Below are 18573 nucleotides of genomic sequence, written 5' to 3' on the forward strand. Positions count from 1 at the left end.
TAAAAAAACAAATGATCCAAGTTGACCATAAATAAAGTGAAAACAGCACAATAACAGAAAACAGAAAAGATTTTTTGTGAAAAATGCCAGAGCCGGGTATGGAACCAGCGAGCTTCTGCACCAAGGATTCCCCATGGATTTCAATGGAGGCAGAAACATTCAAGGATTTGAAGGACCGGAAAGTCATAGCTGGAAAAAGCTGAAAATGTTGATAGTTGAATGGTTAAAATAGCTGAAAATTTGAAGGAGTTAAGCGGCAAAAATTAAATAAAGAAAGAGAAACAGGAAAACGATGGGTTGGAGGATTTATAGCATTCAACTAGTAAAATGAACTTAGTCTTTTTGGATGTTTATTTCTTCGGCTGCTCTAGCACAAGCACACTAATAAAACACAAACACACACAGCTGAATTTGCATAAAAAAAACTTTATTGTGCTCGGGTCACTGTGTACACTTTAGAGTACAGTTTAGAGCTTCGTACATGTTTGTGTTCAGTTCTTGTAGTGAAGAAAAAGGTGAAGGAGATTCTTGATGCAACAGAAAAAGCAGGTTAAAAAGCCCCTCCCTCGTTTGTCGTGGTGACCGTCTCTCCGCGCAGAAGCAGAAGTGAGGCCGCCATGTTTTCTCCTCCTCCGTGAAGAAGAACTCCTTAAACCTTCAGAGGTTAGCGGTCAGAGATTCCTGACCTCCAGATCCAGTAGGACTTGAATACATCGATGTATTTTTTGTCTCCCCAACACTCTACCCTCTCTGGCTTCAGATGTTAGGAGTCAAATCTCAATGAGGAGTTTGTTCCCAAAAAAAAAAGAAAAGAACTTTTTCTCCACTTCTATTGGATCAGTTCAGTTTTTTTGACTCCAGGCTTGGAGTCACAAATCACTACAAATCCGTTTAGAGGCTGTTGCTATGAAAAGAAGGACGACGACGACACCTGAAACAGAGACTGTGTGGAGCGGCAGAAGTGCTGCAGCACGGCTTTACAGGCATTTTTACAGCATCTTCAATTCTGGTCAACTTCTAAAGAGGAATTTCAGTGATTTCTGGTTAGTTTTATATTCTGTCTTTTGTCATTTCTATCGAAAGGCCCGCTCAGATGAAAATTGTGTTTTTAACATCTTCTTGTTGCATTTCTTTTTTGAGATAAAAGGACATCTATGAAGAAAATTAAGCTTAAAAACGCATTTCTGAGTATTTCTTTATTCAAATCATGAATCGGGAGTAGACAACAAACCCCATCTGAGAAAAGATTGTATCTGTGATGTAGACAATACGCTGGGGCGGGGCCACAAGCTCCCTGCTCCGCCCCTTTCTGATACATCCACTGTCAGACAAACGGATCCATGAAGGTCTTTGTTTTCCTCGTCTGAGCTGGAATCTGGATCTAAACTGTACGGCTGGATAGCTACGATACTGCTCACCATTTTCATTGCACCGGTAATATTAGGTTAGGGGTGGGAGGGGCTGTAAGCTAGCAGGACAGCTAGCTGAGCGTTCTGAGCCATGGGTGAAAGGGGGGGGGGGGGGGGCAGGGATGCTCTGGACCAAATAAGTCCTAGAACACGACACAAATGTTTTCATTTTGGCTAAAAACGGCATAATTAGAAAACCACATAATTAGAAAACCACGCTTTGCAACTGGATCAAAAAAGGATCGGGGTACGGACGTAAACTAACGGGTGGTCTCCGTTCAGATCCGGTGTTTCCTTAAAGTCAGTTGTCCTGAAACAGTTTTCAAACGGATCCAGAAAACTTTTAAGACTAAAGAAACGATGAAGATGCTGGTCAAAAACAAATTCACAAGTCGACAGCGCGACCACAAACATCTAAACCAAAATGCCCCTTAATTCGTTTAAAACCTTCACATATATTTAGAACTGTGGGTACCTGTGCGTCAGCGTCCTGCCCTTGTCCTGCAGGACGCTGACTGCAAACGCACCCAAATGTGCAGAATTCGGGTCAAATACAGAGAAGCGATGCGAGGTTCCATCAGCAGGTCCTTTCAGGTTAAAAGATGCTCCGGTGAGACGTTGGGGTGAGGGAACGGGACCGAAGCGGCTGGAAGTTCGGGTCTCCCCCACTGCTGCTGCACCCCTGTGCTGCTGAGTCTATGTTAGACGGGGACTCCACCTCCACTTCGTCCGGAAGAGGCGGAGCTCCGGGGTCTCCTGGCTTAGGAAGGTTGGACGAGGACGTGGAGGAAGCTGTGCCGATGCTAGCGCCAGAGGTGGAGTCTCCAGACTTCTGCAACGACGGCAGATTCAGAGAGCTTCCCATGTCGGAGGTGGAGGGGCTGTGCTCACTATCCGGGTGGTACATGAGAGTGGAGCTGTTTGAAAATGTGGTGGGGAGGTCCCCCGGGTTGCTGGGTGTGCTGAAGGCGCCGTCAGATGATGAACCAAAGGCTCCAGCAGCTGAAGGGGAGGGGGGATGATGGGAAAAATAGAGAAACAATCAGGAAAACCCAACAGAGGAAAAATAGAAGGTCGTCCTAGGACCTGCTTTTACCTTTCAGAGACTCCAGCTTTTCATTTTTGGCTTTTTGCACCTCGTCCGTGATCTTGGCGATGATGAAGTTTTGCGAGCGCAGTTCTCGGATGGAGTCCACCAAGGCGTCCAGGCCGCGCGGGTTCTCAGCCAGGATGTCCAGCAGCGTGGCCGTTCTCTTCGTCTGCGTGGTCCTGCAGCTGATCTCCTCGGCATCGTCCCGGGTCAAGATGCGGCGAGAGCGCAGGTAATCCAGGTGGCGATCCGCTCTGATCTTGTCACAGAGGTAGTGTCGCAGTCTGGTCAGAACCTGGAAAATCCAGACAATTTGGTGTATTTGTAATGACCCAGCCTATAACCAATGGCAAACTGATAAGTTACTCCAATTGCAATAAATCTAATTTATTTAAAATAATTCAAGAGATAAATTTAACTTTTTTTTTAAATATACACTCCAAAACTGAACACAAAAAGACTCCCTTCTAGAAAATGTAAATAGAAGAAATCCTACACAACACAAAGAACTAACAAGAAAGAGGCAAACACTGAGACAAAAATATTGAAACATTTGTTACAGAACCAAAAAGAACAGACAAGATAATATCTGCAACAATGGGGTGATAGTAAAAACATGAAGAAAAACACTGGAACATGTTATGAGAGGAAAAAAGAGACAAGTCATTACGTGCAACAAAAAGAAATGAGACACACGAGAACACCTTTAGCCTTAGTCACCGCCGACCTTATGGGTGGATATGGGAAATATCAAAGTCGTGGACCGCTCAGTCAACCAAAGAGCCAAAATGTTCATGCGCTTTCCTTTCTACCGGCATGCGGCGGGCGGCAGGTCCTCGTGAACACTTAAACAACACATAAGGGTGAAGTAGGCCAGACGCAGGCGTGTTGTACAGATTTTTCCAAGTATTCGACCCCACCCCACCCACAAGTCTTGTGCAAGGAGCCCCTAAAACTACGTTCACACCGCCCTCGGCAACGGGCGTTCAAACAACCACTTCCAGTGAAAAGTCTACGTAAACGCGTGCCTGAAACGCATATGGACATTTCGGGCTCTCGCGTTCAAGTTTTTGCGACTGTTTTCGGACTCTACGTACAAAATGCGTGGCCATTGAAAGTTGAACCAGGTCAAACTTTGTCCAATCAGGGACTCGGATTTGGTCATGACGTGGGGGTGGCGTCCCTTTCAATTCACGGAAATGTCAAGCGTTTGTCATTCCGGTTTCTGGCCCGCTGGAATTCTACGACACCAAGTCTTTCGTATATCGGAATACAGTTGTGAAATAAAAAGCCTGGAACACGACTTGTGAGATTTGCACCCCTTCTACATTTCACACCGAGCTTCTTCCAACTGTAGGTGATGGACATGCAACAGTAAAACGTGAAAAAAGAAAAAGAAGAAGCCCCTCCCTGCAAGAGCAGTGTGAACGCCATGGCCAAAGTGCGTGTTCAAGAACAATGTTTAGAGCGACATCCTACAGGCGTCCTAGTTCACTTACTTATCACGTGCACGCCCCGTGTGTTCAGTAAGGGGGTCAGTCCTTACACTTACTAACAACTATAGCGTGGTGGTGGCCCCGTAAGTCAGTATCACCCGTACATCATACGTTTGCACAACTTCCTGTAGTCTTACCAATACTGATTCACTTACCACACACACGGCAATGGGTCGATCCATTCTCATGGCGTCCCTTCAGGTGACGTAAGAGCTTTAACAGAACTGCAATACACACCTGCGCTCTTCAGATACAGCCGCTCCTCTCTACGAACCTCCAACGGACCGGACAACCCCAAAACGCACAATACCATAAGCGTCAACCCCTCGTCCATGTTTAAGCGAAAAAGGCTTTTTATGAAGCAAACTAAGAGACAAGTTAGCGACCGCTACCGCAAGAGGACACACGATTATCATGAAGAGAACATCTGGACAGAAGAGCAGGAAGGACAAAGGCACAGGTACATCCTTTAAGACCATAGAAAGACAAGATGGCTCGGGGTCATCCAGGTCAACTGTACAAGGCGGATCAAAAGGAGGAGGGGGGGGGGTCAACAAAGTGACCTGTTCAAGGCCAGAACAGGTAACTTTCACACCTACAACTAAGCAACAGGTGATGTTTCTCTACTTTATTCTGGAGGCCAGTAATTCCACTTGAACGTATACTGGTTCAAAAGTATACTATTTTTTACTGCATTGTACTTCATGGTACAGACTGTGCACGAGGGTGTGGCGAGCCACTTCCTCTTTCAGGCAGGTCACGGATATCTGATCAGTGAACCCGATCACCTCACTAGAAAAAATCATCGACCCCGAAATCAGCGAAAAGTCAGTGGCACTTCCGGTACTCACGTCTTTCTTAATTTCTGCCATTTCATCCTCGGTGAGGTGAGGAGCATCCATCCCCCACACCGGCGAAGGTCCAGGTGTTCCAACCGACCCGAGATGTGCGTCCAAAGTGGCCCTTAAACCTCCCGAACACCACCATTAAAGCACGGCCGCCGAATCAGCGCGAGCGCCCGAGCGCGTGCGGGTTCATGGTGCCTCAAAAACCGACGTTCATTCAACTTTTCTTTTCTGCCTCAATCACGGAGGGGAAAGGCAAGTCCGGACTTCCTGGTTGAGTCGAGCTTAGACGACGTCAAGCGGCCGGAGGCAGAAGTTCACCGAGCACAGACGGAACTTTCACTCTGTGATCTGCTCTTCCCGCCACTGACCAGAACGTTCGTCATGCGCCTGGTATGACGTTCACAGACCGGGGAAAGCCCCCGAAGAACAGATTTCCCCTCCGGTGCTGCTGAATTTTGTTTCCATCTGTAGTCACATAACTGCTCACGCGCTGTTCCCAGTCTGTCCACGCAGGGGCGCTGTGGGTCCGCGCCACATCAGACAGCTTCAATTATCTTAAATATCAATTAATTAGACAATTATCACAGCTATTTTTATTGAAGTTATTTAAACATATGAAATTCGCAAAGATTAATCATGTAATTTTATTAATTTAACAAAGCAAACATTTCATACATAAGTAACACAAAGTGCAACACATCAATCAAATAATAAAAAAATGTTCTACTTAAAAACTAAAAGCAAAACATTTTTATAATAAATAAAATTTAAAACAAACTGTAAAACACACGAAACTCTCTCCTTACAGACACAAAGTGAAAGTGTGTAGTTCTATGCGAGTATATTTGTATCTGAAACTGAAAATGTACTCGTCCATCATATGTGGCGGGTGTACATTGTGTGGCAATGCATTTGGTGTATAGGGCACAGGGTTTATTACGCTTCTACTTTTTCTCACTCCCTTTTAGATATTTCATGTACTTTTTGTTTTTTATATGGTCCTATTTTTCCTTTTATAGTATTTGTCCAAAACAAAGTATCATCATAATCATTATAATGGATTTCTAAAAACAGTTTGCGATGGTGAACAGTCCAGGTTGAACCAAGACACCCCCTCCCCCCAACAGTGGCTGGGATAGGCCCCAGCAACTCTGACAATGTTTAGAAATCGATGTAAAATTGTCCAAAATCGGTCAAAAAGCTGTGTGACACTAACTACATTTAAAAATAGAAAAAAATTGAAATGTGCCTGCATGGTGGTGTAGTGGTTTGTCTTCTCACCTCAGAGAAAACATCCTGGATTGAAATGTTGTTTACCTTTTTGTGTTAATATTCTAACGAAATCCAAATACTAAATATGAAATGTTTACTTTGGAAAAACAATTCTTTTTTTACAATGATCAGAAAAGCTGAAATGACTGAAGGTTTTTACTGCTGCTGTGCGGTTGGTGAGTGCACCCAGAAGCATTTAGTCAAAAAAGATAAAATGCTGCATAACAAAAATACAGAAACATTTTCTACTTTAACTCACAAGATGCAAATCAGAATCTGCAGCATCCTCAGACTGTCCTGCAAGAGCCAACATCAAATCAATCTAATAAAACTTAAACGATCAAGGAAAAGATATTGAATAAAACAAGGAAATGTATTGTTTAAGATAATAAAATGGACAACACCGTACATTTCTGGTGCAAAAATGTTGAATTTATTAAAAGAACTAAGAAAAATTATTTTTTTCTTTTAAAGCTTCTAACTATATTACAATAAACTCCACATTGTCAATACATTCAAGCTTCCTTAGTGGTCAACAGAACCTGAGAGGAAGGTAAAAATGGGGTTCTGACACACATTAAAGCATAATATCATTTCACGCTCTGAAGAATGCAGCAAAAATACAAAACAAGAAAAATCACTGCAGTGCTGCTCTGCGTTTATTTCAAAAAACACAAGACACAGAAAAACTCCTCAACTTTACCAGCATGAATACATTTGAACAACAGAGGTTCTTTACAAACATTTGATTGCAGCCTGAAGGACTGAATATCAACTAAACGTTTAACTTTCCATCAATCCAGCTGAGAATGAGAAGACGCCCAAGCATCTGGCACACGCTGAACCTCCTGTATGATCACGACGACAGAGTTTACGACTGGAATGTTCAAAACGCGCCGCTGGTCAAAAGTCAGACAATCCTCTAAAACACAAAGACTCAAAAAGCTGATGCGTGGTTATTCATGGCTTTTATTCTTGTGAGGCCTCTGAGCTGGAGCCAGGAGAGAAAAACAATTCAGATTGAACTTTTTTTTTTTAAATCTTAAAGTACTTTAACTAGAAAATGATGAGTAGTTTTTTCAAATGTGAAATGTTTAAGGTTTATCAGTGTTTTCTGCAGGTAAACTGTAAATGTTTTACATTAAGCATTGTCTGATAGAATAGGTGCTGTAGTCCTGCATCACATATTGATGTAAATCCATCCTGTTTGATGAACATTTGCGTTCATCAGTCCCTTCAGGAATCCATAATTCCAGTTTTATTCCTGTTTGAACCTTTGCAGGATCATCTCTACGTGCTTTTTTGGTTCCGTTGAACAAATGTCATTTCTGTCGACTTCACATTTACGTTTAAATCAGAGTTAGTACTTCCCAGTAAAAGAGTTTACACCTTATCGAGGAAATGATTGAAAATGTGTGTAAAGTTTGACAAAACAAGTTTACCTTTTACCCATAAAAAAAAACAACATCCTAAACATAAAAAAAAACAAAAAAAAACGATCCGTTCAGTAATAATAAGACATGTCACAGAATTCTAAATTATTTTTACTAATTTTTAGAAAAAGAAAATAATAATAAATTAGAAATCTGTTCTTGGTAAAGGTTTACATTTGTGCAAATGGCTCAAGAAAAAAAACAACAATAGCACCAAGTTTGCCAAAACTGCAAACATTTATCGGCAATAAAACGTTTTAATAAAACAGAAATCAAATTTTCTATGACAGCAGTTTATGTCCAAAGATGACATCCCCACAGGTTAAACCTGGCTTCTGATTTCATATCATATAGGGCATAAAATGTGTCTGGGATTCAAAAATGCAAACCTTTATCAGTCTAAAAAGTGCAGGGATCCAAAAGTGGTTGCCTGCAGCCCTTCATCAAACATGGTCTTGTAGGAGTTCTTCAGGAAGTCCACGTAGTTCTGGATGCTGCGTTTGTGGCTCTCTGATTGGTCCAGGCTGAGCTGCAGGTCCTTCAGACGCACCTGAAACTGTCTCTCTGACTGCAGAAGGACAGCAAAACCACAGAAACACAGCCCTGTCATTCAGACACAGAGTCGTACAATCATTTAGTGATGTAGTAGGTGATGCTCACAGCTAGCTTGCTCTGATGAAGAAGCCTCAGCTCGTTGTCCCTTCTGCTCTTCTCCGCTTCCAGTTCCAGGATTTTAGTCTGAAGGGCCTCCTCTCGAGAAGCAGCCAGAGTTTTTACCGCGTTCACCTGTTGTTGAACATGTTAGACACTCGTGTGAGAACGTCACTTTTAAAGTTTTACTTTCAGGTTTAGATGGTTCTGCTGGATTAACAGCTGGAACAACATGGCGGATGCCTCTCTTCTCAGGCGTACCTGCTGCCTCACGTCTGACAGAGCCGCCTCCAGCTGCCGGTTCAAAGTCTGACACTCTGACGAGCGTTGGTCCAGCTGGCCTTTGCTGTAACTCAGAGCTTCTTCCTGATACGCCAGCCTTCGTACCAGCTCCAGGTTCTCTTGCTGGAGTCTGTCCATCTGTCTGCAGAGACAACCTCACGGTGAACTCCGGGTTTTATCCAGACTAACGTTCCGCTGACTTTGCTCCTCACTTCTGCAAAGCCTGTCCTTTCTCTTGCAGGTGGGAATTGGTGAGAAGAACGGACTCTGTCATCTCTGCAGACGACCTCAGCTGCTTCGCTTGACTCTCCATCTGTGAACATGAAAGCAAAAGACTCAACTCTACCATGATATCTGACTGTCTCCTGAGGTTTCCATCACAGATCCAGATTTATCTGAAGCCTTTTTTTTTTAAATCACCGTGCAGTGAGGTGACAGAATGTGAAACATCTTCATGCTTCTGTGGCATAAAGGTTTTTAGGGAGCGCTGTGGCTCTTTAGGTGACTATTTATGAGAATTCTTCTCTGAGAGCTCCAAAAAAAAATCAACTAATTAGCAAATGGACCATCAGAAACCGTCTGATATTTGACAAGAAAATACAGTTTCCTGTTGAGCAAAACTTATTTTTTTCCTTTTGTTTGATTTTTAATAAAAATTATTATTTTTATTATTTGTTATTTTTACAGCCATTTTTAAAGCGCCGTTCACATTTAGATCAAATGTTGACAGTTCTAGTGAGCTGTTGCATCTAAAACAGCAAAGTGTACACGGGGCTTCTTATCTTCTATTCTTTTATTAAAAGACATATTATTTATAATACCATAATAATAATACAAAATATATATTTTTTCCCCTCAATCTGGTGCATTTGCAGACATTGTATTTAATGTGAAATGCCCCTATCAAATAAACATTTAAAAATTAAAACCATGAGGAGCAATGTATGGCCCACTGGGGCAACTTGCCCCTGTTGCCCCCCCTTTTGACCTGCCCTCACTGCCTGAGTGGCTGCTATATGCCCCTCCCACACTTTTCTCACTTTGCCGCCCTGGTTTGGAGCTACATGCAACAAATTCTTGAAGAAAAAACATCATTTAAAAAAAAAGATGGCTTTTCTATTAGTTTTATCTCCATAGCAACCATTGTCATTTTTAGTTACCTGGGGGGACAAACAAGTCTGTGTAGTATTTAGAAGTACATACATAAAGTTTCCTCTTTAGTTGCAATAACGTGTTTTTTTCTTCTTTCCATTTGACGTTTTCAAGAAACTCAAGAACATGCAAACTCACACAACACAACCACAAACCGGAACATCCATGAAAAAAAAAAATCCGAATTGTCTACATTTACCAACAACTGTGAGGAACACAGCAAACACGTTTGTACTGCCACCTAGTGTTCGGATGTAAGAAAGCGTCTTCTGCACATCCTCTGACGACAGACCTTCACGTGAAGTTTCTGAACGAACTGGGACTTGTCAGAGCAGTTCTTCTCCAGGTGCAGCAGGCTCTCCTGACACTCCAGGAGACTCTGCTCGGACGAAGCCAGCAGTTCAGGGAAAGCCTTCAGCTCCTCCACACGGCCCTGCAGCTCCTGCCTCACCTGGACCCCCAGGGGGAGGAGTCAGAGGGGGGTAGATGGCGTTACCTGAAGATTTAAAGCACCTCCCAAAGCGATGCCTGCAGCTGCGCATCAGCTTCATGCCAGCTGATGTACACGGCTCCAAATGATAGACTCAGGTTGTCAGGGTGAATGCAGAATAATGGGATCAACAGTAATCACACCGTCACATGAAATCTGATTACAATAAGAACTGCCACAGTTCTGTGACGTCATGTTTTTTTTTTTTATTATTAGGACTGTTACCTTTTCAACTTCTGCCTCTGTTCCATGCTTTGTTTTGTGGGTCTCCCTTAAAAGATTTGCATATCGCAATCGGAGATTTTCAAGTTCAGCTTGAAGTTCTGCAGCCTAAAGAAAATAAAGACAAAGTTAAACATTTGTTAAAGACCGACTCCAATCATTTTTTGATCAATTTTTAAAGCCCTCCCATTATTAATCATTTTGATTTCGGCCAAAATCAAAAACCCTGTGTGAATTTCTAGGACATAGTTTCTGCAGAGCGGCAGGAGTACATCAGGAGTTCACCTCGGAGTTGTTAATACCTGTGCAACAAAAATGGCGAGCTTTATCTCATCTATCCAGTCGTCCAGTTTAGATCCAGATTCCAGCTCAGACCAGGAAAACAAAGACGTTCATGGATCTGTTTGTCTCAGTGTTTTCCAACCAGTGTGCCGTGAGAAATTGCCCTCATTCACTGATCTAAAAACATTTTCCATCTCCAGGATTTCAGCTCTGTGTTCATCCAAACAGGCCCTGATAAAACACTGAGTAGTTAAGAATATGAAAGATTATAAAATACTTTTTTCTTTGTTTTTATTTGATCCTATTAAAGACATTTTGATAAGAATGACGGTACCGCGAATTAGCCGCAGCGTCAGCTATTTTCTGAAAAGTCCCCCCCCTTTAACTGTCTCCACCGATCATTCTTGGAGGCTTAATCACATGTCATCAGTCTGACCAATCAGAAGTGGTTAAAGTCTTCACTTCCTTGTTCTGATTCTGCTCATAAAGTCTCTCAGTTCCAACAAAAATACCAGCTAAAGCTCGTCTTTAGCGGTGTAGCTTTCCACAGAATCCGGTCTCAGACCGTGGAACAAGTGAACAAAACAATGAGCTTCATTGTTTTCTCAGAGCTGGCGGGTCTCAGAGCTCAGAGACGCGAGTCTTTCTGCGTTCATTGGCTGTTTGTACTACATCTCCCATGATGCATTGGGTTAAAATGACAGCGTCTCTGCACACAATGAGTCGTCCTTGTTCAACGTTGTGAAACCGCAACAAACACATCAAACTGATTTTTAAAATCTTTTTACTTAACTTTTATTACATTTTTTTAAAGAAAAATCAGCAGCAACTTCCAGCTTTTTTTGCCACAATTATCACAAAAATGCATGTGAGATTGCGGGGGGGCTGTTGATCAACACAGACTATGATTTTCTACTTTTTATTTTGTTTTTGGATGCTGGTGTGCCGCGGGATTTTTGTCAAGGTTAAAGTGTGCCATGGCTCAAAAAAGGTTGAAAAACACTGGTTTGTCTGACAGTGGATGCATCAGAAAGGGGCGGAGCAGGGAGCTTGTGACATCACAGATACAATCTTTTTTTCCTCTGCTCTTGCGTGATTTCAATGTTGCTATTTTAAGCTTGATTTTCGTCATATATGTCCTCCATCATCAGAAAAGCGCCACATGTTGAAAACACCATTTTTATGGGAGTGGGTCTTTTAAAAAAGAGATGAACATCAACGATTCCCACAGCTCTGTCATAACATTTCAAACCACAGTCATAGGAGCACATTAAAATGTGTTTTCTGAGAATAAAGGAGTGCTAGTCTGCTGTTAGAGTGTTTTCTGAACAAAGACGGAACCAAGTAAACCAACCTGATGCTGGCACTGCTCAGCCTCCAGCTTCTTCTCTTGACAGACGGCCTTTTCCTCCACTAGGGCAGCTTCACAATCAGCGAGCTGCTGCTCCAGCCGAGCCACACATGCCTGTAATCACAAGGAAACCTGATTCCTTTCAAATCAGCGAAAAAATGCTCTCCTCTTACTTCTGGCTGGGCGTCAACATACTCTTTTGTAGCTTCGGTGTGGCGCTCTGCATATGTTTAATGCATCTTTATCGTCTGCATTAAACAATTTAGCGGAGACAAATAAGAAAAAGGTAAACATAAAATATTCTCATTAATAAAACATTGTGACGGCAACACGGCTCAAATAGGGGTTCTCCTCTCTGTGCCCATCAATCTAAAGAAAAAGACAGAAAGGTGACAGTTCAAGTCAATCCCTTCTAAAGCAACATGAACTGAATTGTCTCTTGTCAGTCGATTAGTTTATGTTCTTTTATTGCACCTCTATGAAGGTGCAGAAGAAAATGCTCAGTCAACGTTAAATGCGGACAACAGAATAAGAGTTTTCAAGTCTCTAATCAGAAAGAAGATAAACTAATGTGTAATCTTTTAGGACCATATATTTGGAATTTAATGACCCATACTTCTGTTTTATTGCCGACCTCATCTGTGGGATGATAAACATTTAAGCGCCCTCGTGTTAAAACAGAAAACACACTCAGTGCGATCAAATCAAATCTCCTTTTCTCCAGAAAATCCCTTCTGGGTCTAAAAACAGAGCTCTGTTTTTTGGTTTTAAACATCACAGAACATGGCGTTTTCTTGGTCAGCTGTTACACGGAGCTGTGCGGAGGTCGTTTAGGCCGTCATACCTTGAGTGCGGCATTACTGGCGAGGAGGTCGTTGTTGTCGGCCGTGACTTTGTCGGCTTTTCGCTTCGCGGTTTCATTGGCGGCGTTTTGGTCGTTTTTTGCTTTCTGTAACCTCACTGTCAGGTCTGCAATTTCACTTGGGAGGGAAAAAAAATATTAAAATTGACGGCGTCTGTCTCACATCTTCACAGAAGTTTATTTGCATTCAAGACCCACTCCGCAGAAAAGGGTATTTTTTTAACATGTTCTTGTGGTATTTTTATGATGATGAAGGACATTTATGCAGAAAATTAAGCTCAAAATGGAATTTCTGAGTATTTCGTTTTTCAAATTGGTGTGACAAAATGCTGTTAAAAGAACAAAAAAACGTATTAGTGACGTACAAACTACGCCGGTCGGGGGTGCTGCGCTCCATTCTGATGCATCCTCTTGCAGACAAATAGAATCTGGAGGGCTGGACGGCTCCGATACAGCTCGACATTTTGTTGCACCGCTAATGTTAGGTTGATCGGTGAGAGGGGCTAGCATGTAAACAGAGAGCTCTCGCCAACGGGGAGGGGCATTGAGGACGGGGATGCTCCCCACCCACAACTGAGAGGTGAATTTCTAATGAACTCCTGCTGCTCTGCAGAAACGATGCTTCAGGAAGTGACACAGGTTTTTAAGATTTTGGCGAAAAACGGCATAATCCCAAGGAAAAGACCAGTGGGAACGCTTTAAAAAGAAATGAAAGGATGATCGGAGTGGGTCTTTCCAGAGGAGGAGTGACTGAGAAGCAACCTTTTCAGCAAGTCGACGTGAGCTAGCAGCTTGTCTTTCTCATTGGTCGTCTTCTCCTTCTGCTGTCGCCTGGAGTCTCTCTCCGTCCGAGCTTTGGCCAGCTGCTCCTCCTGAAACAAATGGGATTCCATCTCAGTCCAGGATTTTGTCCATCTCAGCGTTAAGCCTTTTGCCGTCAAATACCTTTTCCTTGAGTTGTGCGTAGCATTTCTCGACGGCTGCTTCGAACCTCTCAGCTCTCCGTTTCTGGGCTCGTGTCGCCTTCTTGAGATATTCTCTGTCCTTTGATGCTTTCTCACCGAGCGAGTTGATGGAAGCTCTCAGGTCATTTATCAACAGCTTCTGTTCTACTACGGTTCTCTCCAAAATCTGAAGAAGAAGAAAAGAAAAAAAGAAGCCTCAAAACCCCACAATTATTGGACACAAATACAGCCAAACGTTCACAGAAGTGGAGATTTGTACCTGCAGCTGCGAGGTCAGACGGCGGTTTTCGGCTTCCTTGGCGCGCAGCTGCGCCTGCAGGTGAGCTTGAGCTGCATCTGCAGACTTTGTGACCTGGACCACACTTTTTATTTCCTCCTGTTGAGACGGGAACTTGAAATGAAAGTGATTCTGTCCTGAGCTGGAAAAAGGCCCGCTGAGCTCACCTGCTTCTCCCTCCGCAGACTCATCAGTTCCTCCACCCTCTTCTCCATCTCGCTCAGATCTTTCTTCAAGCGCTAAAACCAACAAAATAAAACCATTTCTCAGAGTAAACATTTTGCGCCATAAAATGCATCCTAACCACTTTACCTGGTTTTTCAACTTTATTGGTTACAATTGAAGAAAATAATAACCTCATTGTCACTTTCAGCCTGAGTCATCTTCTTCGTCAAATTGTCCATCTGCTGTTCTGCATCAATTCTGTGAGCCTTTAGAGGGGGAAAAAAACAGTCTTAGTGAAAATCCTGAAAAGTAGCTGAACATTTTCAATAACCGTAATTTTGCTCCCAACCTCAGTGGCTTGCAGACGCTTCAGCTTTTGTCGCAGCGACTTGTTCATTTGTCTGAAATCTTCCAGCTTCTCCAGCAGAAGTCCTCTCTGTCTCGCCATTCGGCGCCTGGTGGAAGATTCTGGACCCTGGAGGAACGGAGACCATCGGCGGTGCAGAGAAAGAGGATTTTTCAAACTAAAGTCAAACGGTTGGTGAAGAGGCAGAAACTGCAGGAAAACCCACCACAAATCCGTCTTCCTCTGCGTGTCTGAAGGAAACCAGCTGTACTGCTGCAGAATTAGCAGCTGCTTCTGCTTCAATCAGTAGTTTCAGGAAGGAAGTCTTTCCATCAGAACTACAGAGGAGACGGGAACAACATCCACTGAGTTACAAGACAGTGCTGCTGACTTTATTTGTTTACAATAAACCCTTACCAGCTGGTCTGGGGCTCTGCTTCCGCCTGGAGACGCCGGCTCGCAGTCCTCGCTGCCTCATGGTTGCTGTCAAGATCACCGCGACTCAAAGTCAGATCCTCCCCGGCGGAGCTCAACCCGACCGGGGGAGCGAGGGGCTCGACCTCCGGGGACATCCCTCTCACTGACAAACAGCGTGTAGAAGTAAAGCAAAAGATTAAAGGGCAGGGATGCCCAGTTTAACCTAGTCTGTTTTAGTTTAGCCATTGAATTCTTTATGGATTCATGTTTACTATACAATTACCGATGAAGCCCATTGAAACGACTATTGTTGTAATATCGGGCTATATAAATAAAAAAGGTTAAGAGTTTAAAACCTAAACGAAGCTGAGTGATGCTACGGCTAGCTAAACAATCCGATAGTAGCTAGCTAAACAAGCGGACTCCATAGCAACAGACAAGAGGTCAAATGGTTGTTTAATAAATTAAACCAACCGCGTTTAAAAAATGTATTTTTTTTCTTTTTTATAAATGAAAAAGCTTTAGTAATAATAAATAATTTTACAAACCTACCTATATTTGCGAGACTAAGTACACGGTCATTACTCCCGGTTTGGCTTTGTGTTTGTACAACTTACACCCCCCCCCACGACACGCCTTCTTGACGTTCGAACCTGATTGGTAGGTTTTGAAGTGACGCAATGACGTCCCCTTACTCTTCTACTGCTGATTGGTTCTTCAAACCGAGAGAAGGCGGGTCTAAATTTAAATGGAGTTTTGATCAGCCAATGAGAACGCAAGTAGGGCTAAAACCATAGAAACGACACGGAAGTTTGTTGCTCCAGTGTGTTTCAGGCAACCGTCCGTAAATACGAAGAACATTTTATCCTTATATGTTTAGCTCAAACTATATCGTATTTGACCGTCTACACGGAGGAAATCTGACGGAGTTTCAGCTGCAGTATTTCGTGACGGAAAATGTTCAAGGCAAAAATACTCATTATCGGTCCAAAAGAGGTCAGTGAATGCTGATGCTCTGTGTGCTGTCTCCACAATAATTGACAATCTATTTGATTTCAAATCGTTTTTGTTGTAAGTAACTTTGTTTGATGTCATAATAACAGCTGAACAAAACGCTGAACAAGCCATGGTCTGCAAAATAATGTTAATCTTCCTCTTAGCAAATAGTAGACTTGAAGTTTATTTAAAATATACTTGAGTATAGGTACAAGTACAGCTAATAAATATACTATAGACTGTGTACATATAGTGTAGGAAGTATATCAACTAAGTACTTATTCTGACTTAATTGGAGAATTTTGCAATATATAAATGATGTATAAACAGTAAACATTACGTATACTGCCTCACTTTTAGTTTTGACTAACAATACTTGTACACTTAAATAGACTACTTTTTGCTAAGGGTCAAGGGACACCCACACACACACACACCCACACACACACACACACACCCACACACACACACACATACACACACACACACACACACACACACACACACACACACACACACACACACACACACACACACACACACACATAATGATTAAAGAGACTTGTTTTCTTTCAGAGTGGGAAAACCACTTTGGCAAATTTTCTTTCCAACACAACAGAAAACCTTTACGGCGAGTACAGACCCACTCAGGGAGTCAGGTAAGAACTTTCTGAAGTTTTCCAGAGAAAGAAAAAAAATCACGACACAGATTTTAGCTAAATATGTCTAGAAATATGAGTTTCCTAAAATAAAATGAAAAAAAAAAAACACTTCTTTCTGCTGTTTCCAGGATACTGGAATTTGAATCCCAGCTGGAAAGCCGTGGTGACAAAACATGTGAGGTTGAACTCTGGGACTGTTCAGGGGATTTCAGGTGAGCTGTTTTGCTCAACTTTAAGAGGCCTTTAGATAGATCTTTTAGTAAATGCCATCTTCATTCTTTCCATCTTGAAGTATTAGCAGTATTTTTTTTTCTTTCAATGTAGGTTTGAGTCGTGCTGGCCTGCACTCATGAAAGACTGCAGCGGTGTGGTGATCACCTTCAATCCTGACGTTCCATCTCATCTCAAAGAAATCGAGACTTGGCACTCAGTGTTCGTCTCCTCCCAGGGTTTGCAGGACGCTCAGAGTTTACTCATAGCACACCATAAGCCGGGCAGTGAAGCAGAAAAGGGACGGCTGCCTTTAGGTAACGTTGCTGAAGGCCTTCAGAAACCATCGTGTGACGTACAGTGACATAATAGAGCTAACAGAGTCGCTCTTGTTGACGCAGCATCAAATCTGGGAAAACTGCAGCTGATTCACTCCAACCTAGAAGAGGAACCAGAAGATGTGAGGGCGGCTTTCTGCAGATACCTGGGAGATGTTGTGAGGGCAATATCGGAAAGTCGGGAACGCGAGGAGATGTCCATCATTTCATAGCAGAAACATTAAACAACATGACGTATTTTAAAAACGTACCTTTTTGATCTTTGCTGTACAGTATGCATCATATATATCACTGCCAATAGGTTACCCAATAAAATGTTTAAAGTCTTCAGTTGGCGTTTTCTCTGACAGTTGTGTTGATTTTCACATGTGCCTCTTTTAAATATCTTCTTTTGCTTTACCAAAGTAAAACAAAATCAGCTTTTAATTTGCTATGATCATGTTTCTGAAAGTGCTTTGAATTTTGTTCTTAGAAACAACCTCACAAATAAATCTGTTGGAAAATAAAGACCACAAAACAACAACCAAAAATGTTTTATAGACTTTCAAAAATTCATCTTCTTTTTAAGTTGGAGTATTTTACATTGCAGACAAATTCATTTTGTTTGTTTTAACTCCACGTTCAGATAAGCATCAGCATTTGGAGGTAAACTGTCAAATGTTGACATTTTAATGTTCCGTTCTTTGACTATTTTCAGGAATAATGTTTGAAGTTGATAAAAGTGAGGTGAGTGAAATGTTGAGGGTGGCGGTTCATGTTTGTGCACGTCGCTCTGTGGATGACTGAATCATTAGTCACAGGCCTCTGACTCACCATGCAGCAGCCCTCATAACCAAAAAGGGAAAGTTCATTTCTACACTTCTGACCCTGAGAAAGTGACTTTACTGTACGGGCCGAATACTTTACCGCTGCCTGTCACTTTGCACACATCCTCACTTTCATCGCCTCCCAGTGTGAAGCTTTCCGCAAAAACAACTGCTGAATAAATTCCGGATAATCTCTGCTGGATTGAAACTTTCCTCTGTCTGCTACAAGTTCATCTTTCCCAGACTTTCATAAGCTTGATATCTGATGCATTTTTATTTACAAAGCTGAGCATTCTAGGGAATAAGGCAACAACTCCCGCCTTATTGAAAATTGTATCCAGGTAAGCCGCAAAAAGAGGTATTCGAAAAATAAGAAAAAACATACAATAACATCACTAGAAAGTAGTAAATTACCAGTCCATTCAAAAATTGTATCAAAATCAAGGAGTTCCACACAAACAAGAAGGGAAAAAGGGCTAAATGAGATAATTAGAATGACTTCAAATTGAATAATAAACTGCCAAATTAAATTTTACTTACTAGTTATAACC

The 18573-nt window shown here is 42.3% G+C and overlaps 3 protein-coding genes across 4 annotated transcripts; 1 reads left to right on the forward strand and 2 right to left on the reverse strand.

The window, feature by feature from the left end:
- Positions 1-406: 406 nt before the first annotated feature.
- On the reverse strand, positions 407-5352 carry bcl10 (BCL10 immune signaling adaptor). The gene is made up of 3 exons (XM_023964940.2): positions 4847-5352; positions 2506-2794; positions 407-2411 (listed from the first exon to the last, which is right to left on the reverse strand). The coding sequence occupies exons 1-3, from the start codon at positions 4895-4897 to the stop codon at positions 2005-2007; spliced, it is 747 nt and encodes a 248-aa protein (XP_023820708.1). The 5' UTR covers positions 4898-5352; the 3' UTR covers positions 407-2004.
- Positions 5353-6525: 1173 nt separating this feature from the next.
- Positions 6526-15672, reverse strand: LOC101158139 (outer dense fiber protein 2). 2 transcript variants are annotated; one of them, XM_011487037.4, is made up of 17 exons: positions 15563-15672; positions 15011-15173; positions 14820-14931; positions 14597-14722; positions 14439-14513; positions 14250-14321; positions 14065-14181; positions 13786-13971; positions 13603-13712; positions 12823-12958; positions 11982-12092; positions 10349-10453; positions 9926-10084; positions 8694-8794; positions 8461-8623; positions 8209-8334; positions 6526-8116 (listed from the first exon to the last, which is right to left on the reverse strand). In XM_011487037.4, exons 2-17 carry the CDS (start codon positions 15163-15165, stop codon positions 7943-7945), a joined length of 2028 nt encoding a protein of 675 aa, XP_011485339.1. In that variant the 5' UTR covers positions 15166-15173; positions 15563-15672; the 3' UTR covers positions 6526-7942. The 2 variants fall into 2 exon arrangements, with proteins under 2 accessions (XP_011485339.1, XP_004079546.1); XM_004079498.5 differs by lacking the exon at positions 9926-10084.
- Positions 15673-15803: 131 nt separating this feature from the next.
- On the forward strand, positions 15804-17546 carry ift22 (intraflagellar transport 22 homolog (Chlamydomonas)). Its single transcript, XM_023964941.2, has 5 exons — positions 15804-16006; positions 16583-16665; positions 16797-16880; positions 16993-17195; positions 17280-17546. The coding sequence occupies exons 1-5, from the start codon at positions 15968-15970 to the stop codon at positions 17426-17428; spliced, it is 558 nt and encodes a 185-aa protein (XP_023820709.1). The 5' UTR covers positions 15804-15967; the 3' UTR covers positions 17429-17546.
- The last annotated feature ends 1027 nt before the right edge of the window (positions 17547-18573 follow it).

Source organism: Oryzias latipes, chromosome 17, assembly GCF_053564925.1.
Source record: "Oryzias latipes strain Hd-rR chromosome 17, Olatipes_Hd-rR_3.1".
Classification (NCBI taxonomy): domain Eukaryota; kingdom Metazoa; phylum Chordata; class Actinopteri; order Beloniformes; family Adrianichthyidae; genus Oryzias; species Oryzias latipes.

Coding starts and splice junctions, on each gene's coding strand:
- bcl10 (XM_023964940.2), bottom strand. CDS start 4,897: ATGGATGCTCCTCACCTCACCGAGGATGAAATGGCAGAAATTAAGAAA. Junction 2,795..4,846: donor TGGCAGAAATTAAGAAAGAC/GTGAGTACCGGA, acceptor TGGATTTTCCAG/GTTCTGACCAGACTGCGACA. Junction 2,412..2,505: donor AAAGCTGGAGTCTCTGAAAG/GTAAAAGCAGGT, acceptor CCTCCCCTTCAG/CTGCTGGAGCCTTTGGTTCA.
- LOC101158139 (XM_011487037.4), bottom strand. CDS start 15,165: ATGTCCCCGGAGGTCGAGCCCCTCGCTCCCCCGGTCGGGTTGAGCTCC. Junction 13,713..13,785: donor ACGCACAACTCAAGGAAAAG/GTATTTGACGGC, acceptor CATTTGTTTCAG/GAGGAGCAGCTGGCCAAAGC. Junction 8,624..8,693: donor AAAGGACAGGCTTTGCAGAA/GTGAGGAGCAAA, acceptor TTGTCTCTGCAG/ACAGATGGACAGACTCCAGC.
- ift22 (XM_023964941.2), top strand. CDS start 15,968: ATGTTCAAGGCAAAAATACTCATTATCGGTCCAAAAGAG. Junction 16,666..16,796: donor AGACCCACTCAGGGAGTCAG/GTAAGAACTTTC, acceptor TGCTGTTTCCAG/GATACTGGAATTTGAATCCC. Junction 16,881..16,992: donor GACTGTTCAGGGGATTTCAG/GTGAGCTGTTTT, acceptor CTTTCAATGTAG/GTTTGAGTCGTGCTGGCCTG.